General features: G+C 38.5%; 2 protein-coding genes across 6 annotated transcripts in view; both read left to right on the top strand.

Moving 5' to 3' along the window:
- Positions 1-12,584, top strand: part of SCYL2 (SCY1 like pseudokinase 2) — a 35,206-nt gene extending 22,622 nt beyond the window's left edge. Inside the window, exons 11-18 of the mRNA XM_052669030.1 lie at positions 845-958; positions 1,417-1,549; positions 3,113-3,231; positions 3,952-4,052; positions 4,567-4,633; positions 4,755-4,844; positions 5,945-6,064; positions 6,700-12,584. Coding sequence (XP_052524990.1) covers positions 845-958; positions 1,417-1,549; positions 3,113-3,231; positions 3,952-4,052; positions 4,567-4,633; positions 4,755-4,844; positions 5,945-6,064; positions 6,700-7,350 — 1,395 coding nt within the window. The 3' untranslated portion in view covers positions 7,351-12,584. The remainder of the gene's footprint in view (positions 1-844; positions 959-1,416; positions 1,550-3,112; positions 3,232-3,951; positions 4,053-4,566; positions 4,634-4,754; positions 4,845-5,944; positions 6,065-6,699) is intronic.
- Positions 12,585-12,912: 328 nt separating this feature from the next.
- The window catches only part of SLC17A8 (solute carrier family 17 member 8), a 33,059-nt gene continuing 20,618 nt past the window's right edge, over positions 12,913-25,353 (top strand). The window contains exons 1-5 of one of the 5 annotated variants that reach the window (XM_052669033.1): positions 12,913-13,066; positions 14,176-14,546; positions 15,574-15,719; positions 15,892-16,145; positions 17,974-18,169. In XM_052669033.1, the coding sequence (XP_052524993.1) occupies positions 18,069-18,169 (101 nt within the window). In that variant the 5' untranslated portion in view covers positions 12,913-13,066; positions 14,176-14,546; positions 15,574-15,719; positions 15,892-16,145; positions 17,974-18,068. The other 4 variants (XM_052669037.1, XM_052669034.1, XM_052669036.1 and 1 more) reach the window with 4 other exon arrangements.

The following is a 25,353-nucleotide window of genomic DNA, read 5'->3' as shown; positions in this document are numbered from 1 at the left end:
GTAAAATCATGCTAGTACAATTTCTGGTGAGATTTTTATATATACTTATTTTAATTTTTCTTTGGGCTTTCTATATATTTCTAAACTTGCTGTTTCTGTTTTGATTTTTGCAAATTTTCCACTGGAATTAGCTTGCTCTGCAAGTGGAATCAACTTCTATTGGAATTAATGCCCATTTAGACATTCACGAGTGGGAGAAGGGAGATAAACATAATATTAATTAAAGACGACTTTGGATAAACATATGTAGCTTGAGATTTCTCTGCAGTATTAATTTGGTTACTTAAGTACTTGCTTGCCATCTATAGTAAATATCATTCTTACCTCTTCAGATTAGGCTGAAATTGAGTAATTTTTTTTTTCCTGTTGGTTAAATATACTCTTTTATCTTTCAGTGTGTCATTTTTCTGGTGCATCATGTTATTCATAGTGCTTACTCAAATTTGCTTGACTTCTGTAGAAAAATAATGCACTGTGATTGTCTTGTAATAAAACACACACACACACACACACACACACACACACACACACACACACACACACACACACACACACAAAGGTGCTTTGTGAAAATGCAAGATATTCTTGTTATCCAAGTATCTTACTACAAATGTATGAATACGCTTTCGAATACGTTTTCCAAATTCTATCTTCGTAACATTGTTTTATTGTTTTAGGTATTTTTAAATGAGTCTACCTACTTGAACATCTCATTAAACTGAAAGCTTAGGGTGACATTTCAAGCTAATTTCAATCTTGAGTAATATTAGTACTAATTTTATAATAGGAAGTCATATTTAAACTTTTGTGGAACATTAAACTAACGTGGAATATTTTTTTATAGGAGCTTTGCCTAAACATAATTCCCACATTTGCCAATTTAATAGATTACCCGTCAATGAAAAATTCACTAATTCCAAGAATTAAAACTGCATGTTTGCAGACTTCTTCTCTTGCTGTAAGTATTCTGAAATCTTGTCTTCTTGTTGGTCCTCAGAAAATGTTGTTGCCTTTCATTACTTTAGCTTTTTACCTGTTGTGTTTTCAAAGGAAACCCAAACAGCATGCCCAGATTTTTTTTTTGAGTTTTCTTTTTTTTCAAATTCAAAAGAATTTACTTCTACACTTAGGAATTTTTAAAACACTGTTAACAACATTAAGTTGTTAATGTAGCAATTTCTAATGTGCGTTTCTGAGTACTATATGCTAGTAATGCCTGTTTTGCAGAAAAGCCAAGATTCTGTGAGCGGTGTACAACTGTATGTTTTCTTTTCCTGACACAAAAGTTTGTTTCAAACTGTACTGAATTTTCAGACATGGTGGCTGTAGTTTCAGAACCACTTCTCTACTTATGAATTTTGTGGCTTCTAAAATAAACACATGGTTAAGATTTTGTTTCATTCTTATGCTTCCTAGGTCCGGGTAAACTCTCTGGTCTGCTTAGGGAAGATTTTGGAGTACTTAGATAAATGGTTCGTTCTTGATGATATTCTACCTTTTTTACAACAAATTCCATCCAAGGAACCTGCAGTACTAATGGGAATTCTAGGTAATTAATACTTTAAACTTTTGTTTCTTACGCTTTTGATTTTGTAAATCTCAGAGAGTTTATTTAATCATTGATAATATTTCCATAGCATATTGCTATTGTGTCTATTAAAAACTAATTGTGTCTGCTTCATAAGTATGTCCCTGTTTGTTTACTTTATGTACTGCTGGTACTTCTGATCTCTAGTACATATATTTGTAGTCGTCAAGGCCCAGCGCACTTCAGAGCACTCTGCTATCCTTGGGCTGAAGAGGATACAGAAGAGTATGCAATCTGTTCGCTTTCAAATGCTGAGCATTTGGCTGGAGCTTTTAAGGTGTTAATATTGCCTGCTCTTGCAGGTCAGATGCTGTAAATCATTGCTGTGCAAATCTATTGCTCTTTACTGCAGGTTTTGTCAGTCTCATTTTATTGGACATTTAAGCAAACACTGCTGCCTTTGCGCTAAAATGGAGTGTAGTCTGGGTGAGGTTTCACAAAACAGCTAAGAAAATTTAATGGCTTGTTACTTCTGGAAGGGGAGACCTCCAGTGCTGAGCTAAGCTTTCCTAGTACCACTCTGGTGTGTGGCCAATTTAGGATGCACGCTTTTAATAGCTTGAGTATTAAAGGAGACCAGCTGATCAGTGACCAAGAAAGAGGTGTGACTGAGTGGCCAAGTGAGAAGGACAGTGACTGTTTCACTTAGTGGCAGCAAAAAGGTAGACAGATGACCGTTTGTAATAGTTGAACTGTCTGGACAATAATCCTCATTAAGCTGTGACATCACAGTAACAAATGTGATGGGAGAACTATTTTAATTTGCTTGAAGTCAGCAAGAGAGCATCTATCTGTAATAATTTAGAGATCTTCTCTCTCCTGAATTTCCTAGTTTCTAACTCTTACATTTATTGTCTGAGAATAAGAGGCAGTGTATCTTCTACTTTAGTTGTATTATTCCTGAACTCTAGTTGAGTACAGCTGTTGAAAAAGAAGGGCTGAAAGCAATTTAATATACTAGGGTTCCTTTTTTCTTGGAATCACGCTTTCCATCTTGTGCATGATACCTTCTTCGGTCATCTGACTGCTCTGTTCTAATACTAACCATGGAAAGTGAGGAAAGCTTCTTCCTGTACTGTGCCAGTATGTTCAGTGTTTGCCAGCAGACGGGAACTGTTTAAACAGAGGAATCCTCCTGCCAGAAACTCAATAGAACTGATCTGCTTGATGCTGTATCACTTGTGCATGTCAGTATTCTCTCTTTTTCTTTATAAGTGATTTGTAGAACAGAGAAAATATGCCTCGCAATTTCTGATCCTGTGTATAACAGCCCCAAAACTTTAGGTAGAAGTCTTTGTAAAATGCATTCAGGGTAGAAGTTATGGTAGCATGACAATTACTCCTGGTCTCTTGAAGTGCCAGGTGAGAACAGGGGCTTAGTTAATGCAGATTGGTTTCTTGGTTGCAATTTGTCAGTTTGTGTACAGTGTACATTCAGATGATTTATACATGTAGAAAGAAATGCCACTTTTTAACATTATTTACAAAATTTAACAGGCTTTCTATTTTGATGTTGTATGGCAGGTATTTACAAATGTACATTTACTCATAAGAAGCTGGGAATTACCAAAGAACAACTTGCAGGAAGAGTATTGCCCCATCTAATTCCTCTTAGTATTGAGAATAATCTTAATCTCAATCAGGTAGGAAATACTTTGCATGCTTTTACTTGATAAATGGTTGAGAATAGTTTTAAAGTGTTATCACTGAAAAACTCATACGTTGCTATAGGTCTCTTTACTGTAAAAAATGAAATGAAATAAATCCTCTTCTGATATTACTCTTTGCATGTCTGAGGGTTGTTGTTTTACAGTCAATTTTGCTAAACCAGTGTAAAATTTCAAAGTGAATGCTGTCACCTTCCAAATAGCCTGCAAAAGAAGTGAACAACTAGCACAATTACAATTGAAATTAAAAGCTAAAATACAATCTTAGTATTTCTCCCCTTAGTTTTGCTTGTGAATGTTGTAGATAATGTGAAAATGTAGTAGTTGCATGAAATAATTAGGAAATAAGATACCTAATAGGATTTTTTTTTTTTTTTTGGGGGGGGGGGGGGGGGGGGGGGAGAATGAATCTGGTAATATTCATCTGTTTGTGGTTGTTTTTTTTTTTGTCTGAGTTGTCTCCCTTCTGTTGTGATGTTATCCTTTTTTTAGTGATACATGATTTTCACTGTTTCAGTATACACTCTGCTTGTAGCCAAGTACCTAACAGAAGATAGTGAAGCCAGATTATAAATTATCTAAAAGCCTGTAGTTTATCTCACATTGTGACTACCTTTTGTGAGAGATTACCTTTTAGGTTATATGTCTGAATTCTGTCATTGCAAAATCCAAACTTCTTGTACTTTTCTTTTCCAGTTCAATTCTTTTATTTGTGTTATAAAAGATATGCTTAATAGATTGGAGGCAGAGCATAAAACAAAACTTGAACAACTTCATGTCATGCAAGAGCAACAGAAGTAAGTGTTTGTGGCTGCATTAGAGATGGACTAAGCGAGCAGAGATAAAATTTGGGTTTTTTCTTCATTTCTTTAGGAAAATTTGAGATAACTTTTAGCCATAGCAATAAAAATGTAGGTAATTCTCAGTTCAGTGGTAGAGAATTACCTCAAATAAGTGCAATTGTCAACACCTGTTTATTAGTCGTGGAATGAGTATTATTTTGATGTCTGTTTTTTATAGTATATAATTATTTCCTTTACACTGTTCACTCACAATTTATTGTTTCATTAATTAAGGAATTAATTAAATATGGAAGTCTATATTGAGTTCCACCAGTACAGTTGTACCTTACATCTGTACACCAAGAATAGTTACTTTTCTGTAGCTGTTGAGAGCACAAACAATATGCATTCTGAATGTGACAGTGCTCTCATAGCATTTTGTTTATTTTTAAATCTGTGCTGCTGAATTAATGTAGTGGATGTAACAGTAGTTTCCTTGTTTTAAATATTTGTACTCTGCACCCTGTAGATCTTTGGATATAGCTAATCAAATGAGCGTGTCCGAAGAGGCAAGATCTAGTAGTACAAATAATCAGGTAAGAGTCTGTATTTTATTGTGTTACTTAAGCATAGAAATTTGAAATTTAATATCACATAGCATTTACATTACCTAAAGTTATTCAAATAACTTAGTGTTGATTCTTTGATCTTAAACAGATTGACAAGGTATTCAATAATACTGGAACTGACCTTCTAACTAGTGGACCTGATAGTAAAGGAAATGAGTTGTCATCAGTACAGAAAAAGGTATGCTTTTCTTTGTTATGGAGTTCTTACAACTTTTTGTCTAATTTCAGTTTGGTATGGCTACATGAATAGAATGTGTAAACATATTTACTGTATTTAAAGCTTTATAGAAAAAAAAACTTTACAGTCTGTAAAGTACAGCAGTGTAACACAGTCTGTAACCCAGTCCATGTAACCCAGTCACATGTGAAGATCTACTGAAAAATGTTCAAATAGCATCTTTGAATTTCTGTGAAAGTCTTTTCTTGAAAATATCTCTTCTCTGAACAAAGAAGTCAGTGATTAGGATAATATGTTTTTGGTCACACCTCTTTAATTACGGATATGAAATTGAAGCTGCAGCAGTGGATTTAGTTTGCCAAATCAAAATGGCCAGGCAACTTTATTATAAAATCACAAATAGAGGTTGAGATCAAAAACAGAATTTCATAAGGTAGTTGACAATAACAGCTAGTGTAAAAATTCAAAGTTAAATGAAAACAGCCAATATGAGGATAAATACAAGAAACAAAGAATAAGCATGTCATGATGCAGCCTGTGATTATAGTTAGTATTCAGTGATAAAATTGTTATTGCTGTTAGCCATGGCTATCAACAAGTCACTCCCCCAGATGTAGGTAGTTTATCACTTCTGTTTCTATATCATTTCTGTCATCTGAATTCTCTTCCTAATTTTAGTCTAAGGGGCAACAATTTTATGATTTTATCATTTGTTAAAGAAAGCAGAATTAGAATCCTGAAAGATCTAAATGATCTTGAAATAGACAACACGGTCAGTTGAAATTCTGTATCAAGTGCCAGTGGGTAATCATATGAGAAAAAAAAAAAAAACAAAAACAAAACTGAGAAGAGTTCTTCTTACACCCAGTATTTAGAAGTCAAAGCTGAAATGACTTTTTTGAAAAACTATTTTACTTGAGATCTGCCCAGAATTTTTCACCATGCTGTTTCACTATTATTTTCATTTGCTTTAAATACTTTTTATCAGTATGTGCTTATCCATTTTTTGCTCTGAAATGATTGTGCTATTTATTAAAAAAAAAAAATCAAAAACACAATAAGTAGTTATACTGTTCAGCTTAGTACTTTCTCTTTTAAAGGCATCACTTACACTTGAAGAGAAGCAAAAGTTAGCTAAAGAACAGGAACAGGCACAGAAACTGAAAAGCCAGCAACCTCTTAAGCCACTAGCAACTTCAGTAACACCTCCAGTGAAGCAGGTGAGATACAGTTCCAGTAGAAACAATACAATGCTTTGCTGTGATTTTTTTTTTCACCTGCTGTATGCTTTTAGCAGTTTTTTTCTGCTGTGAGTCATCTTTGTTTTCACCTGCAGTACAGTGTTACAGTTGTGAAAAACTAGATTGCAATTTGTCATGTATTTGCATCATTAGCAGTATTTCCCTCTTTTTAAAGTGCAGTAGTTTCCAAAGACATCATTTTTACTGGGTGGCCATTGTGTTAGCTATGAGAAAAGCAGATAGAAAAAGATGATTTTGTTCAAAACTGTTTACCTAACTAATACAGAGGGCGTGGAGTTGAGAATGGGACGTGCAAGCAAATGGTATACTCAGTATATGCCTAACACTATTTGCTGTATAGTCACAGTTGTCAAGCCAAAGCTGCAAAACAGTTCCAAGTAGCAAAGAGTGAAAATAATTGTACGTGAGGTGAATTAGTTTACAATTTGTTCCCAATTCCATGCAATAAATGAGAATTTCTGGATAAAATGAGTGCCAGTTCCGCGGGAGCAGTGATTAAAAACTGTCGCTAGCATGTATGTACAGGAAATATATTTAATATATTTAATATAATATATATTATATCAATATATTAATATTTATCTATTTTGCAGACAAAAGATTTGACAGATACCTTAATAGACAGTATGTCATCTTTGACCAGCCATTCCATCAACAAAGCTAAAGTGGCATCTTCAAACAGCTTCTCTTCTGTCTCTTCTATGGGTGTTGGAATGGGATTTTCATCACCTGTCGACAGCACAAAGAGAAATATGACAAATGGACTAAATACTAATATGGGTTTTCAGACTGCTGGATTCAGTATGGGAAGTGGCCCTACTGCTCAGAATTTCTTCAGTGGTCCAAGTGCAGCAGGAACAACCAAGATGAGCATCGTACCAACAGCCAGCATGCCAAATTACAGTCCTATGAATGCTGCGTCTGCGATCTCTCCACTGACACAACCAAACAGACCCCCAGATATGTCTGCTTTAGATAATCTTTTTGGTCCTCAAAAACCCAAAGTTAGTATGAAACAGTTGGCTCAACAGAAATCAAACCAGTGGGTCAATCAGTTTGTGCCCCCACAAGGGTCTCCAAGTGTGAGCAGTTCAGTCATGGGGCCTCAGATGAACATGATAGGACAGACTGGCTTTGGTATACAGGGTAACCCTTTCTTTGCTCCTCAGAACTTTGCACAACCAGCAAACACAATGACAAACAGCAGCTCAGCTAGTAATGACTTAAAAGATCTTTTTGGGTAATGTGTGTCTTTTCTTTTTTCAAAGATTGATATAATTTGAATCGTGGGTAAGCTGATTAACATCTTTTTTTAACGATAAAAGCATGGTTTGGGGAAAGTTCATCCAGCAAGGTAAAGATTTCTGCACCGGAAAAAAGACTGATTTTTGCATTCACCTGGTACTGCAGTGGAATTGTGCACGTGCAAAGTCATCTTGCGTGCTAAAGATTTCCCATCTTTTTACCCAGCTTCAAAGCACTGAAGGTAGGATGCATAAATTCAATTGAGAAAGAAGGAGCTAAATGTTTAAAAATTATTAAGAAGTGTATTCACAGTTCCTGAATTTAAACAAAACTGCATTTCTTAAACAGAAATGTTTAGGGGGATAATAACACTAAGAAATGCAACTTAATGCTGTCCTATCTTGTGGATCGGTCTTTTTGGTGCCTGCTGAATTCAACTATTGTTAACGATTTATGTCATCTGAATTTGGTACCAACTGTTACAATATCCCAAACAGTTTCCAGAAAGCAAATTTTTACGCTGACGCAGAATGTTTTGGTAGCCACGTGACATAGAAATATCTACCTGATAACTGTGTGAGACACTATGAAAAAACATTCTGCCTTTCTTCACTTGTGAGATAATTAGAATCGATGTGGTAGTAAACTACAAGATAAAATGGTTTTAAAATTCTGTGCAAACTTTGAGCAGTGGGAAAGTTCTGCTACAGTTGACAACCTGTTTTATAACATCAGATCCTTGTTACCAACTCCATGGCAAAAGCCACATACCACATAAGCAGGATTTAAAAATACGTGTGGTGATTCAGTCACATTTGCTATTCATTTCAGGATAGTTTTTGTTTGCTGGATACTGCTTTTGACTGGTGAGAGGGAAGAAAAGAACGGTATGAGTAGTTTCAGAATTTCCCAGAAAAAAAAATGTCTGTAAAATTCAAGTGTTGACTGCCCCAATTTCTTACAGTTGATTTGGTAACGGAAATGTCTTGAATTACTTGGTTTGGACACTGTTGGGAAGATGGGAAAGAGTTGCCTGCCTAGAAGTTTCACATGATTTTGTGAAAAAGCAGACTGCCATTAATTGCCTTGACTAGAATAAACTATTTCATTTTAGTTTTATTTTAACTCAAGTTGTTATGGAGGATAGATGAATGTGAAGTAAGTTCTCAAATACAGATTTGTAAGCTCTAGAATATATGACAAATACACAGATATTTCAGATCCTTTTTATTGTATTACTCCAAATTTAATAAAGCTCTCCAGAAAAAGAAGCAGTAGTTTGTTCTAGTTTGCAGAAGGTAGACGTTCAGCTTGCCCATGATAGAATCTCTGCTTTGTCAGATACTACTGTTGGATTTTAACTTCTTTCCTCAGAATTTCAGGAACTTTCTTATGTAATATTTTGGAGACTCTAGCTGGCTATTTCAAGAAGGAAAGAACTAGTTACTTTTTTATGGAAAGCCTACATGCTTTATTTTTCAAAGCCTTTCACTGAAGAAATTGTTCTTTCATTTGCTGCTTAAGAAACCAAAGGGCCTTATGCTGTAAATGTGACATGTATTTTGTTATACTTCAACAACTCTAAGTAGTAATAGCATTAAGCATATTTCCCAAATAATTGTTCATGTATTGTAGCTGCTGCCTTAGCCCTATTATTTTAGAATACCTGGGACCAGTGAAATTATGGTTTAGAAAACAAAGCCTAACAGATTGTGATGCTTATGTGCTGTTAATATTCATGGTAAACATCATTAAGGTATCTCTGTAAACCTAAGTACTATACTAGAACTGTTAAATTATTTAAATCCATTTAAAGTTACTAATACTCTATATTCTCAATCACACTAATGTTTTTCTTTTACATCAACTTTTTGAAAGCTACATTTTGTTAGGATAACTTAAGTCAAGACTTTGAAAAATTACTTGAATCTGTATTCCTCTGAATTATTTGGGAAAGAAGGTTATATTCAAAATAACATGTCTTGGGACTCTACAGTGTATGTAATTAATATATCTATGGTAAAGGCAGTCTTAAATATCAGTGTCCTGATCTTGCTTTTTAGCCGCTGATCCTCTTGTCCTGGGGAAATTTCAGAACTTCATTTAGATTTAATTTATGGAGAGAAAGTTGACTGAAAAATTTTGATTATATTGTGATCAAATTTTATGTGTAAGATTTCTGAACTCTGGGGTTTGAGGCGTATACTTTTGGCATCTACTGTTGAAGAATATATTTGGTAAGAACACAGCAAAAAATATCCTACAGGATAAAACTAAGGTTCTTTTTTGTGATACTGATGTGTTGGAATAATATTTTTATGTGGCTCAAATAATATGAAATGTTTCTTATTTCACATTTCCACACATCATTCTGATTTCTCTGTTAGCCTCAGTTTTCAGAATGTCCAGAGTAGATGAATAGAAACAAAGAAAACAGGGAGCTTATGAAAATCATAGAATTTTTTTCCAGTTACTAAAAAATAAAATTGGAAAAGTAATTTCAGTTAAAATCAGAGGATCGCATCCCTCTTTTTTGCACATACTTCCTATTCAGTGTGTCAGAGAACCGAATGTTGAACATCTCAATTATTTCTGCTTAACTTGAAGGGAAGAGGAGTTGCAAGAGGTAAGTCACCAATGTGCCATGTGCCACTTGGCTCCAGCTACAATAGCCTTTCCTTAGAAACCATTGTCCAGTTCATGTATTCACTTGTACATCATCATTCTGAAGCCCTGCAAGAGGATGAAAGACTTTTATTATGGCCGGAGTGAACATCAGTGTTTGAAAGCAACGGTTGTGCTTCAGATCCATTTCAGTTTGTGGAAAGGAGTAGGAGGAAGGAACCATATTACAAAATGTGGGTATTCCAGAGACCTTCCATCTCTTGACTTGGATGGAAAACAGTTCTGCATCTCAGCTGACCTGAAGTAGAGGAGACTGTTCAGCCCTAATGCAAAACAAAACGGATAACACAAATTCAAAACTGGTATCTGTTCAAGAAATTGCAAATTATTTAGTGGAAAAGTAACCTGATATAAAATATGTCTTCATTATCTGAACAATTCTGTAAGTTACACAGACTTTCTACCCTTTATATTCAACCTAATTTAAAGGAAAAAGTGTGGAAGCTGACTGGTTGAATCATCACCATACAGCCTCTGCCCTGCACGCCCGTTTTGCTTGCCTGGCCCTCCTCCTTACTTCCCATTCATTTGTAAAGGATTAGCAAAGACAAGAAGGGTGAAATGTTTTTTGATTGATTTGTCTATGAAATGTTTACAAAAAAGGAGAAATGCAAAGAAGAGAAGTAGAAATTGTTGCAAATTGTTGCGTATCTTAAGCGTAAGCATCAGTTGTCCTTTGGCTGCTCTGGTGTATGTTAAATGAACACTCTCGTACCAACACAGCAGTTTTTCCATATTAGAACTGTTGGTTCAAAATTCTCGAAGTGTGAAAGCCTCTGAAGCATTCTCTAAAAACCCAGTCTTAGAAAATTAATTCTGTAGGTGGAAGGATGGTATTAAAGAGGCCTGAGAAACTACTGGGGCTGATGGAGAGGAACCTTGAAACTAGTTGCATATTGAGTAGTGAGCTTTGTAGTAGCTAGCTGAGTAGTTGCTGCTTCTTTCAAGAGGAGAGAAGCGGAAATGAAATGGCACCAGTGTCATTTCAAGGATGGAGGGAGGAGCAGATTTTCTTTTTCCCCACACGTTTTGTGGATAAGGCATAGTAAGGCCTGTGAAGTCGTCTTATCTGAAGGGCAGAACCAGTCTTTTGAAAGTTAGAGAATCACCAGCTGTATGGGAGAGACAAAGTAAGAAATTTTACTGAGAACAGAGATAGGATGTTTCCTAGTTCGTTTTATTGAATACTGTATGTCTTCCTCTCTGAATGGTGATGTGAATTAGAAATGGCCTGGGGAAGTTGAGGCCTTACTGGTCTGCCCAGGTGCTGAGTACTCCAAGTAAAAGGTTTCGTTTTTAATGCTTGAAATATTGTGCACCTAAGTCTTAACGATTTAAAACTTTTCTGTTAAGGTTTGTAGCAACATTTGTTTCACATACATTTCCATAAATATCCCAGTGGCACCTTAGAGTAAGGAAAGTGTGGTAGCTTTAGTATTGTAACGTCTTTTGTGTGTATGTCTACAGATAGGTAAGTGTGTATTTAGACTACAAGACTACAGATTTTTTTTCAGTTCGAGGGGAACCCAGGAGAGCAAAGAAAAAAAAAAAAGTAGTTTAAAATTTAATTCAAATTCTACAAGGCTTCCATTTGGGCAAACGATTACATGCTGCTTTGTTATGTATTATAAATTAATTCGGTTAGTCTGCCCATACCTACATGATTTGAGCAGAAAAGAATGGTTTTTAAAAGGTAAGTTCGTGAAGACTGAGTCCCTTGTTTTCACAGTGATTTTTGTTCATTGATGAGTTATTTGTGGAGGAGGGAAATATCACTGATTTGTGCCACTTCCAGCTAAAGAAACGTGAGGAAGGCGAATACAGAAATATCTTGCTGTACACATAACCCTTTTATGTTCTTTGTTAAGAGATATGCTGCATTTTATATACTCTATTATGAACTTTTATTCTGAAATAGCTGTGAGGAAACCTGTCTGGAGATTTTCGGGTGATTGAGCTGATTTTCACGTGAGGTCCTGCTTTGTATCTATCTTTCCAGTAGGTTTTGGCTGCTTTACAAAGAAATTACGCAAGGCAGTAAAACCTTGAATTCATACACCAAATCCTCTTGCCTTCCAGGCCTCACACCTCTATCAACCGAACACACGAGCCTGTGAAGTTGTATCGTCTTTGAGTTCTCTGAAACAATTCTAACTGCTGTACAGATTTCTGAGATGAAGTTGTAAATCAAAATATGTTATAGTGAACTCAGGCCTTGTGCAAAATATTTAATATTTGTTTATTTGTCTAATCGTACAGTCTCTGTACTAGTGGCAATTTTATGTGTTGATTGTAAAACATGAAGATCCTCATTTATGAAGTAGTGTTACTGTAGTGTCAGCTGTGATTCATGATTAGAACTGTCATAGCATGGCATTGGTGTATCTCCAATTTAATGGACAGCTCTTCAAAAACAAATTTATTCTTGTATCAACTTTTAGATCAATTACTGAAAATATGTAAAAGGTACAGTGACTGTTTTGAGAAATTCTTATCACTTTGTACTGTGAATGAGGTTGCCTATGGAAATAAATGAACTTTTCATATATTTGTGTTGAAAGATAATTTTATTTTAAATCTCCATAAAATGCTAACTTCTGTGGAGAACCTTATCACTTTGTATTTTGTTTGAATTATAGTTTATGGAACATAATTTCATTTCTTAAAGTGGTGCCTGTGAAATTTGATCATGTATTTCCCTCATGGAAGGAACAGAAGTTGTGGGGAAGAACTGACAGGTAGGATAACTGACATTAACATTTACTTTTTCTGAAAGCACGCTAAGCCCGTGTTTGAAGTTGGCGTTCTGATGCCACATAGTGATCTAAATTTTCATTTTCACTGTTCATTTCTTAAGAAACATCACTTAACTTTGAACTTGGGTTTCAAGCTCTGCTGCGTTGTCAGGCTCTTGAGTTTACCAGCACTTTGAAGGAAGGTGGTGGTCAAATTTTTCAATGACATTAATTGATCAACTATGTGATGTCAGAGATCTCATCTGCTTAGAAGGATCATCCTTGGCTGGTGCTGGTAAGAGAGGAAAGTACAGCAGGGAGAACAGCTTTCTCGTATTTCATTCACTGGTCATAGGAGAGAAGAGAGTGAAGTGCCAATAAAGATAAACTCAACAGCATCCCACAGTGAAAATTGCAGTCATGATCTCTGCCTTGAGTGCCTTTTTCTGTCCTAGTGGTTCTCTTCATCCTCTCTGTTCCTAGGCACTGATTGGATCTGTAACTATTGTCTGTATCTTGTGCAAGAAAGTGCTGTAATCCACATGTTCTGGGTTGGTTTGCAGCGCCTTAGAAATCACAATTTCACAAATTCTTTCATTAATGCAGCTAACCTATGTGCCTAACAGGAAAAGGTGAAGAACTTTGCATTTCATTATTCATTACCTGGGGCACCTTGATGCTGGATGAAGTATGTCTCCACTTCATCCCTTTACTTAGTATCTCTAGTCCCTCCTTTTGAGTATATATAATATACCAAAGCTTTAGATTAACCATTCTTATGTCAGTGTTTATGAAGCTGTTAGTCTATCATGTTTGAAGCTGTGAGGAATGTAAGAAATGAGCAATTTTGGGGGAGTTACGCAAGCAGTGGTTCGCTTGACATTCTTCTCCTGCTGCTAGAGACAGATGTGTTTTTGTCCTGGATCTATGAAGCTCCCTGCACTCACATCATTACATTGCAGTTGCTTGGTAGACTGGGAGCTGACTCGTAATGTGAGAAAAGCATTTTCCTACCTATACACAAGCACACGAACAGCTAAATAAATATTAGCTGTTCAGTGTTTTTTTTTAAGTAATTTACAATATATTCTAAGCATGTATTTGAGCAACTTAAAGGAAAAAGCTTTCTAAATATATCAGAGCAGTTCCTCACTGGCAGTGATAGGCTTTAAAGGTTTTCAGAGATCTTAACTTTCCAAACGACCTGTAAAATACAATAAAACTACCATAAGGTGTCACTGTAACCCAAGCAACTTTCAAGTAAATTGCAAATATTATAGAAATATACTCACTGTGTAAGGTGCAAGAAATTCTCATTCTATTAGCAGTTTCCAATAAAGAAAGCTATTTCTTCCTCTCATTATTGATTTGCTGTTAACATCCCCAGTCTCTGTTTCTTCACAGAATCACAGGGGCTGGAAGAGACCTGTGGAGGTCATCACATCCAACCCGATTGCTACAGCAGACCCCGACAGGAGGTTGCACAGGAGCGTGTCCAGGGGGGGTTTGAGTACCTCCAGATATTCAGATATGTTCTTTTTCTTGGTTTTGTTTACCGTACCTGTAGTTATGGTTTCTCTTGGAAATACCATGGCTGAAAGAGACTCTCACATAAAATTCACAGTTTGTTTTTTTCTTAGGAAATGACTGGTTACAGACCTCTGCAGTCCCCTCCACTGAAGGAGCTGACCATCAGGAGTCATCTGAGTGTTCTTGTTCCTTGTGCACAGAGCCCTGTGCTCAGAAGTGCCACATTACAACTCCTGCCTCTTGCTGTGAGAGTTTTATCTGCGTTACTTAATGCTTTGCCTCCTGAGGTGAGCTGATAAGTTCAGCTTTGAATGACTTTAATTCTGTCTGAAAAGAGGAAAGCAAAATCTATCCATTTAGATAAGGACTCTCATGCTTTCTAATTTATATTCTTACGATTTCTTGGAGCACCTAATGTGGCTCTTAGCATTATCCTACCACTACAAAGTACATGTGATAATCTTGTCTGTTATTCTATGTTTCCTTTAATTATTGAGCCAATTTCAACACTTTTTAGTGGAGTAGTTGCTACATTACTTCAAGCAATAAGCAGCAGGGTAGCACACACTTGTTAAGATGCCATCAAATCTCTGAGGCAGCTTTTAAACAAGGTCTTGTCTGTGAGAAGAGCATTGTCAAACTTGCTCTGCTTTAGATTTAACCAGTTTTACAAAATGATATTTCTCTAAAGGAATAACAAGAGTGATCCAATAAGCAGCTCACAAGCAACAGGGACATGATCACATGGCCTGAAACAGAGAAGAAACAGATTAAAAATTAACAGTATGCCTTGGACTGGCCAGGCTTCAGGATGCTTTGCACACCTGCGTATGGTTCCATGAGGGACCCCAGCAGCCTTTGGTGAAGGCTGGCCTGAACTGAAAGAATTATCTGCTAATTCTCCAAAACTAGACGGTTAAACTGACTTTTGTAGGGTCTCCTGAGTGTTGGTTTTTTTTCTTGTTTACAAGCCTTAGTAGAAATGTCTGCCTGCAAGGCTGTGTCAGGGACCACAGTCAAAAGAGGTGTGCCTTTTAAATGACACCACGTGTGTAAAGTCTATGCTATCCAGCCCACACTGCAAGCAGTAGCAAAATTCTCCCCTTCACTGACAGGTTTTACCCTAAACATTATTTTGAGCAGTCAAAAGCGGAAGCAGTATAAAGATGATTTTTCTAGGCTTTTCAACAAAAGAAACAGCTCTAACAAAGTAGGTAGCCTCCAGGTGTACATTTACTTAACCACGTACAACTGAGAATTGTTTCCTCCTAGCTCCGATGTTTTCTTGCCTGACATTCCTGAGAGGATGCTGCCAACCTGAATCCAGCTATGTGCCCTCCATGCACAGTTAGAGTCAGAGTCAGCATCTGAGTTTTCTTAAAACTCATTTTATTCTTGAGCACCCATAATGATAGCAGGTGAGCCCCAGCAGTCACTGTCTACATACTGGTTTTATGTCTCTAAAATACAGTTTCAATATAGCCTTGCAAGAGCCTTTTGTGATATGAGTCTGTAGTTCCAGTTATAGCTACAGTCTGTATGTAGCCAGGAGTAATTTTAATTTCACAAAGTATTTATTTGCATATGCAGACCTGGATTGTGCTCAGATGGTGCTCCAAAATACACACAGGGATTGCACAGAGGTTGCAATTGCCTCTTCCAGCGCATTCTTGTTGGGAGTTGTGTGATGCTTCATGGAAAGTGTCCATCAGGAACAGAGCCCTGCAGAGCTCCTTGGACCTGCCTCAGCTGCTTGGAATCAGGGTCTTTTGCCAGCCTTTGAACCCAGAGAGGGGGAAGAAAGAAGCTGTGCTGCTCCTGTTTAGAAGCCTCCCTGCATAAATGTGAGTTAGCAACACTGTTGCTTTAAGCCTTGCAGAAAAGATTCTGTTCTGCAGAACTGCAGGCAGTGGAAGGATTGCAAACCTTGAAGGGCAGGGAGAGGTGACAACTGCTGTCAGAAATGGACAGTTGTACTAGAGGTGAGGTGTGCAACACAGAAGCAGAGAATGGTTTGAGTTGAAAGGGATCTTAAAGCCCACCCAGTTCCAACCCCGTGTCATGGGCAGGGCTGCCACCCACCAGATAAGGCTGCACAGGGCCCCATCCAACATGGCCTTGGGCATCTTCAGAGGTGGGGAGAGAGCGTTGCTGGCCATGAGGGGAACATACCCACCCACTTGATGCAAAGCTCTGGGGAAGCTGCTTGAAAGTTTTCCAACTGCATGAAAGACAGATTTCACAGTAAATGCAACTAATGTGTGTGTGGATAGGTGAATAAGGCATTAAGTGTGGAGCACAGCTTCTTTCTGTTGTGTGCTCCCTTTAACTGAAGCAGGACCAGAAGACTGGGATGGGGGCAAATTAAAAGCTTCTGCTCTACAGCTTCTGGAAAAGATGGATTGAAAACCATTTGTCAAGATGAGCAAGCTCTCTTACAAGGCAAATACATATTTACTGAAATGTAAGACACTTTCATTATATGCTCTACATGTGCGTATCTCTACAAATATTTATACCTTGTTTTATGGATCCCCTTTGAAAAGTGGAGACCCAGCTTTGCTGTGTATGGGTGATTGTACTTGGGCCCATGTTCCCAAAGCAATGACCTTGCTACCCTGCCAGAGGTGCATGGGTGGTAAGTGCTAGGAGATGGTCTTACAGCCTCATTCCCCTTTTGCTCACTGTGGGAGGGCTGTTTTCTAGACCCAATGTGCTGGTTACCTGTGCTGAACCTAGAGTTTTCCAAAGCTGCTGTAGAGTGTGTCAATTATTCAAGAGGCAGAAAGAAACAGTAACCAGTTCTGCAGCAAGAGAGATTCCAGCCTAGTAAAGCCTCCCCAGTTCCCAGGCTTTCCCCTCCCTGATGAGTGAGGCCTGCTCTGTTTGACTCCAGCCAACACGGAGGCTTGGTGAGGCAGCATTTCCACAGGAATTTGCATGAAATGCTTCTTTTCCTTGCTAGGAAAGGCATGTTACCATCACAAATTCAGGCTGAGTTGAAACGGTTCACCTTTTTCAACCACCCTGTGTTTTGAAAATACACCGCGTTTAATTCACGGCCAGTCTTGCGCTGCTTGATTGAACCACGTGATCTTAGCAGTCTTTTCCGACCTCAGTGATTCTATGAGTCAAACAGCACTGTGGCAGTGCATCTCTGTGCCTGTCAGCCCAAGGGGCTGGCAGCATCCATGATTAATGCTAGGGCCGGGACAGAGGCCACAGGTCCTTCAGCAGATGCAGAAGGCAGAGGCCCACCTGGGTTGGCGTAAATAGAGAATGAGCGCCGCAGCCTGCCTTCCCCTTGCTGCGGAAAGGGCTCATCAATTTTTAATAAACTTCTTGCCTTTGCTGTAGATGAGGTCCTGCTCCTGAACCGGTGTGACCTGAGGACAGGTATTGTGCCTGTTACTATAGCACCACCTCGCACAGCTCTCGGTATGGAAGGAGGGAGGGAGGGAGGAGGGAGGCAGGCGGAGAGGACGAGCCCTGGCAAAGCAGCGAGAGGTGTACAGATGCACGGTGGAGCTGCTGCAAGTGTGCTGCTGACACCCTGAGCACTGCCAGGGGTTCCACGCTACCGCTCTCCTGAACTGGCCTGCTGGCTTGGGAAGATCTGCTCTGAATTCTTCTTTCTGTTTTCCTTTCTTGAGCAACTGGTTGACATTTTAGGGGTCACCGAGGGGACCGGCGCAGGCTCCTGAGTCTGGCATCGGGAAATATGTCAACAGAACTGAGCGCTTGTTAACGACAGGAAAAAGGACAACATGCCTTTCAAAGGGTTTGATTCGCTGAAGGAAAGGTTTTTTAACCCAGGAAAGGAAGAGGTGAAGAACACCGTTAGCGACTCACTGGGGAATCTGCGAAGGTAAAATCCGATAGCAAATTCCTTGCGAGATCCATTGGTTACATTGCTTAAAGAGAAATGAAGTATCAAAAAATCTCTGAATGTTAAACAATTTGGAGTTGCAAAATTACCGAATCCCCACAGTGTGAGACGCCCTGCTATGCAAAGCAAACTGTGCCAGAGGAGTGGCATGGAGCAGCGTGTGGCTGCAGATAAGATAATATTTATACCGAGCAAAGGAGAGGTGAAAATAAGTTATAAAATACTATTCTGATGTTACAAAGCGCGTGAAGAAGGGTTTTAACTAAGAAAACCTCCAGGTGATTAAATGTGAATTATTCTGTTTATCTTGCACGAGAAAAAATGATTATTTAATGGGAATTAACTGTCCCAAATTATGTCACTCTTGAAATCAGATTTAACATTCCTAAATTACAGAGGAATTCTGGAGAATCTTTTTTTCACTTACTAACATGATAAGAGAAAACAAATAGAAGTAAAGTACCAAGTTCAGCTGCGTGTGTGTGCGCTTGTATGCTTATTGAGAGTAACAAAGGAAAGCAGGAGCTGTTTGCAAAAGGAGGGTCAAGGATTTATAACTTAATCTGTCAGTTTACAAGACAGTAAACCAAGATTTTTGGTTTGGAATAAATGAAAGTACAGTGTAACAGATGACTAGTTTGGTCAATAAGACTGTTAGTTTACAGGGAAGCTTGTTTCTATTGGAGTGGCTACTGGCAGTACTGAGATGTGCAATGGACAGCTGAGAAGCAGGGAGCCTAGTGGCATTGCTGGCAGGCTTCATGTGTTCTTCATCTTTGCAAAGGTCAGGGTACTATTTGAATCCTACATCTTTTTAGTGTTTTTCTTTTGTGTGTAACTTCTTTCTTTCTCTTGGGAAAGTTATTTTGAGTCAAGGTATGGTTCTTGGCACATCCAAACATGCATTTGATCACAAGAAAATGTACAATAATTCATGTGTACCATACTACATTGTGAATGTATGGAAAAACATGCATGTATACTTTGGTGGAACATTCACCATTATGTTGCCAATTACACTGTTCCTATACCACCTGAATGGAGTTATCTCCTTCCACATAGTTGCAAGGAGTTGTTCATTCAGTCACACATTCTAAGCACTATAGCCTTCTTTTGCTAACTTACCCAAATACTTTCAGGGTTTGTATCTAGTGTGCCAGTATGGAGGTTTTGCCATGTGCCCATGGCACAAAGGCTTTGGATGATCTGGATCTCTTTCCTCTTGTAGCTGTGAACCAGGGATGCTCTGCTAATACCACTGATACCTAACTTCATCAACTTTACTGCTGAATCAGAGCAGAACAGATCATAGAATGGCCTGGGTTGAAAAGAACTGCAATAATCATTGAGTTTTAACTCCCCCTGTTATGTGCAGGGTCACCAACCACCAGAGCAGGCTGCCCAGAGCCACATCTAGCCTGGCCTTGAATGCCTCCAGGGATAGGGCATCCACAGCCTCCTTGGGCAACCTGTTCCAGTGTGAACAGATCTGAGCTGACATACAAGAAAGTTTGTGGAACTTCCTCATTTTCTGTGTTAAACACAGGTTTGCCTGTGCCTTTTCTAAATGTATGGGTCAATGGAGGAAATACTCCAAATGATGCAAGTTTTCTTACTGTGTCTGCAATCAGACCCAAGCAAGAACTGTCAATTTTAGCAGTCTCTTAGGAAATGTGCAGTCACATCCAAAGTTTTCTGAAGGAAACGTGTTTTTAACTTGAAGTTAACTTTCCACAACTAGCCTATAAAAAAGAGCGTATACTTATATATTATGTGATGGTACATATGTGTATTTACCAGTTGTGACCCCAGCTTTGCTAATTGACTCTAATATGTTGTAAACAAAAAAGAATTTGGCTTCACTTCTCACATTTGTAGGTGGGTAGTTGTATTAGCACTGGTCAGGTCTCTGAGGATGCATTGGCTATAGTAACCAGCAAAACGTCTAGAAAAAGTACTCTTAGCTTTGATAAATATGATGAGCCTAAATCTTCCTCCTACATTTCATCAAACAAGAGAGAAGATCCAGCAACTGATGTCTGGCAAGGCCATCTACCAGCTCCTGTCTTCACAGCAATTGCTTGAAGATTGATACATTCTGATGCTCAAGCATGTGACAGAAGTGATGCACTGCCTCCCCAAGGGTGGTTAGCAGCCTCCAAATATTTTGTGGGTGCTGCAAAACAGGACTCTGCCCCCAGGAGTTTGCCTTGTGGTAGCTGAGGGGCTGGTGAAGGGCAAAGGAGATGGAACAGGAGAGATGTAGGAAGCATCCTAACTCTGGGCATTTTCTTCTGTAACACCTCAGAGAAATATCCATTTGTTTTTAGAGTACCACCAGCTGGAATAAATTCACCAGAGGCAAAAGGGGGCTTGTTCTTAATTAGTTAAATACAGCAGGGCAGCGAATAAAATTGATTTAGAGGATTCAAGACCTGAGTAAGTAACGCTGGAGATCTGAGAACACTTTAAGTTTCCCAGAAGAGAAAACTTTTTCTGCAGAACTTCTTGACAGGTACAAACACTTTTGGCCATCTGTGTGCTCAGTGTATGCAAAGAAAAAAATGTGAATTCAAGGCTCTTCTGATCCTGAGGATTTCAGAAGTCCTTGGTCAGCTAGTGGCAGCAATGGGCTTACCACAGAGGGGGAAGAAGCCAAACAGGTTCACCTGCCAATAACAACATGGTTAATGTGAGAATTAACATGGGCTGTGTCACACAGCTGCTGACTGTAGTCTGGGCCCTGCTAGGTGCAGCACCTGCAGACTGCCCTTAATGAATTAGACATCCCAGTCAGCTAAAAACTGCAACCTGAAGCTGCTTGGTCTGCCCTTGTGCTGGACAGGCCCTTCTGCCAGGAATGCTGCACTACTGCAACAATTTCCAGATTTGCATCATCACGCAAACAAATCTGCAGAGTAGATGCGATCTCAAGCGCTTGTTTCTGCCTTTGGATAAATAATGTTTTTCAATAGCCTGTGTGTAGGATTCTGAAATTACATCAGGATCATCAATAACTGTTGTGTGCGGTGACTGTTGTATATGTAGGTGCGAAGTTTGAGCACCTATGGCTCTGCTGGCTATGAAAGAATGTAGTCTGGTAGAATTAATTTGATAAAGTGTTTTAATACATGGCAAGAATTAATGTTTTCTCCTTCTTGTGGAATCCATGGGGTTTTAACCAAATTAAATGAAATAATAGATGAGGGCTGCTCCAAAAATAATGCCTTCTATTTTATTCTATTTGCCCATGATGCCAGAGGTGAATGTTGGTGGTATGGCAATAGAACCTTTCTACCAATATTCTTTTACGTTTTGTTGGCATGCAATAGATGGCAGCAGAAAGGCAGTCTGACAGAATGACCTCTGACGTGGAAGAGTAGATGAAGCAAAGGTGTGTAGGTGAACTGTTCAGTGTGGAAAATATTGTAACCATTGATATTCATTGACACTGGCTGAATGCTTATGGAGACCAAACAGTTGATCTGGGCACAGTGGAAGTTGGACTGTGTGGGCAATGTTTTCCTGGCAATGATGTCAGGATAGCAGCTGTAAAGTCATCTTTCCTGATGCAGATCTTGACAAGAACAGCTTGCAGGCTTTTGTCCGTGGCTGGTGAAAGTGCACTGCTAATGATGGTGACTGTGCTGAAAAATAGTATCTTCTAGCTGATAATTTTCTCTATTAGATATTGTTGTTATGTTCTTTGTATCAGTTGTGGTTTCCTCAGGAATAAATAGGAGGCATTACTTTCAGAGCAACATGGGCGGCTCTATCCCACTTACGTAATTAGAAGAACAACTAATTCCTATGCTAAAATGCATAAATTGCAGATTGGTAAATGTGTATGTATACTATGAATTTTATTTATGACTGATTAAGTTTTAAAAACTTTCATTCTTCCAAAACTTTACATGACTGAGAGTTAAAGCTCTTCAGAAAAGAAGAGAAAGAATGTCAGATGCAGAAATGTTACATGCAGTAATTATAATATTTGGGTATGGAATATAGATGTAGATATCTTCAAACAGCCAAGATGTTCTTGTGTGCCAAGTGTTCCGTGTTTGCTGAAATCATCAGAGGGATATAAATACCAAACAAACATCTTCCAGCAAAATGTTCTCAGCATTATTCAAATAATTAAAGAGAAGACTGTTTCTGAACAGCTCTCTTCTGAACTATTAGTGTACAACAAGGAAAATTTCAATGGCACTGCCAAATGATACTGATCAGCTGTAAGATCTATTTCTTATCCTTTATGGATTTGTCATACCTCCATTCTACATTTACCCTGTTCAGTGACATAAGGCCAAAATGCAAGGTCAAACACAGACTGTGTGAAAGCTTGCACTGCTTACACTTTGCTCCAGCTTCATTTTTGGATTTGGAACTGTTTTCTCTGAGACACCTCTGCTATAGTAGAACGGTTAATGTTAAGCTTTCAAGATACCAAATATTCTGTGATTATCTGAGGTCATGAATCAGTTCTCAATCTGCTTTTATTAGTGAGTACTTGAATACAGTAGCAAAACAATTGCACTGCAGAAGTGATGCTGGACAATAGTGTCCTGCATTAACACTGCCAACAGTGAATTTGGAGTCAAAGTATGTTTTCATGCCTATGTGAATTGACAGCTTGCTGAAAGCATCCAGAAAGGAGCAGATGTTTTTGCTTTGGATGATATGTCCAATCTTTGCCAGCTGTCCAGAAATGATGCGCCAATTAAAGCATAATCTCTCTCATATAAACAGAGTGATAAAAGTACAGAAAAATGAGGAATTAAGCTTTAATTCATTCAGTATCTTAGTTTACTCTGGAGTAAGACAATAAAATTACTTTTTGTTTTTTTGTTAATAGATCTTTTGAGTTAACAATAATAGCTCTAGAAATAATTCTTTGTCTTTTTTTTTTTTTCCTGCCTTCTTCATTTTTGACATTTTATATGGTTTACACCAGCTGTCATGAGCACATAGAGCAAGGAAAACACAGGGTCTTTCTTTTAAAGTGCCTTGCCGTGTTTCTGTCTGTACTCTCATTTCACCAACAGTGCTGTCTCTTTGCTGATGGATTGCAAGATCTCAGTTACCTTCAATAATACCACAATCCTATCATGTTTCCTGTGTTTCCTTGCTTTAATGCAAAGTCCACACTCCAGCCTAAACCAAGCCAATTTAACTTCACAGTTAGCACTGCTCTGAGCAAGGGGTTAAATCAAATAACCATTTCAGTTCTGGTATTTCTTGGAAATGTGAACTGATGTATTCCATCGTGCTGCTTTTTTTTTTTTTTTCTTGTTGCTGAGAGTAAAACTAGATTAACAGTTTTATTATACGATGTAAAAAAACAGTAATATAGCAAATGATGCACCTGAAGCTAGAAATGGAGCTTGGAAGTTATAAATGCTAACAATTTAAAGTGAAATTTCCTATTTAAATCCCCATGCAGCAGCTCAGGAAGCTACAGATATCATCTGTATTTGCAAAACCTTGAGTATGGAATACCATCCATTAGGCTATGGGCAGTACTTTAGACACAAAGGAATTGGAGAAGGCTGTGATTAAACACAAAACTTTTCTTGAAAGAGCCAGCCAACCACTGTGTAGGTTGCCAAGTGTAGCCCAACCATACGTGCTCTGGAAATATTTTTTAGTAGTCGATTATTATACGGAAGACTGAAGTGCATTAGATTTTAGATACATTTCAGACCAGATGTGTGAAGGAAGGAAATAAGTTACTCCTTACCAGAAAAGAATGAATTAAATCATTTCATCATCTTATACACCAAGCCAAGCTTCTTTCGTATTAAGTATGTGCTCACATTTTGCTAGTGGTGAGAGCACCTCCATGGCAGACACAAAAAAAGCCGGATCCTGCACCCACTAATTCACAGCAGTGCCAAAGCTAAAAGGCTTCCTAACGCAGCTGCTGATCAAGGCTTTCCTTTAGAGAACACTTAACCCTAATCTTGCAGGTGGTGTTCAGAGGGCAGCCATGCATTTAGAGTGTGCTAAAGTGTTTTGGCATGTTGGAAAGCCTGTATATGCATTTAAAACAAAGGCATTAGAAATTAATGTTAGGAAAGGAAGTATTTAGCTCCAGTTTAATGGTGCGTCTTCAGTTCCTTCTGATCTCATCTTTCCCACCAGAGACATTCCCCATTCCTACAGCACAGGGTGTTGGTATTTCCAATCGAACTGGGAGACCAAATAATTTTTAATTGCTTTAGCACAGGAAAATAGTTCCATAAGTGCAGGAGATAGCAATGGGCAACTGTTGTACTGATGAGACCATCTGTATTGTAAGATGCTGCTACAGAGTGCAACTTGGGCTGATGGCAGCAGCTGTTTGCCCTCCAATGGGCCCTCCTTCTCCCTATGGTTGGTGCAGTGAGAGCAGGCTGACACACATAGGTACCATTTGCTCCTATTCCTAAGTAAACAGAAAAGTCTGTGTCTCTGGACCCTCCCCAGTTGCACTGCAGTGCCCACACAAAATTTGCTCCCAGGTGAAGCCCCTACAGCCTCTGCTGCTGAGGGGCAGTGAGCAAAAAGTTGCTTAATTTTCAGATCTCACTGAACGTTAATTATTTTAAAGAAAAAGGTAGAATGCTCAACAACAGGAATTGAGCTTTGTAATGAGCTAACTTCTTGTGGTGAGTGATACTTCACAGCAGAGGGGTTACTTGTCATCAAATCCCTTTGGACAGAGAGAGCCTGGGCCTGGCTCTTAGAATCACGGAATTGCTTGGGTTGGAAGGAACCTGAAAGATCATCTAGTTCAAACCCCCTCTACCAAAGGCAGGGTTGGTGACCACTAAATGAGGATACCAGGTCAGGATGCCTAGGGTCTCATCCAGCTTGGACTTTAACTCTTCCAGGGATGGGGCACCCACAGCTTCCCTGGGCAGCCTGCACCAGGGCTTCACTGTCCTCTCAGGGAAAAATTTCCCCCAACATCTAAACTGAATCTGAGAAAAAATATGCTTCATGCTGTATTTGCCCTTTCCTTGAAACTCGCTGCCAGTCTGTTCAGTGGATCTAATTAGAAGTTAAGATGGATTTCTTCATGTGTATATTGACGTTGTTAACAACCAGCAGGATTTATCACAGCAGAGCTCATTAGACCTTTCATAACGATGCTTGTGAAAAGCCCACAAGCACTT

The sequence above is a fragment of the Tympanuchus pallidicinctus genome, unplaced genomic scaffold (assembly GCF_026119805.1).
Source record: "Tympanuchus pallidicinctus isolate F22 unplaced genomic scaffold, pur_lepc_1.0 scaffold8, whole genome shotgun sequence".
In the NCBI taxonomy this organism is placed as follows: domain Eukaryota; kingdom Metazoa; phylum Chordata; class Aves; order Galliformes; family Phasianidae; genus Tympanuchus; species Tympanuchus pallidicinctus.
The sequence above is the reverse complement of the archived record's forward strand: the minus strand, read 5'-3'. Positions and strand labels throughout refer to the sequence as shown.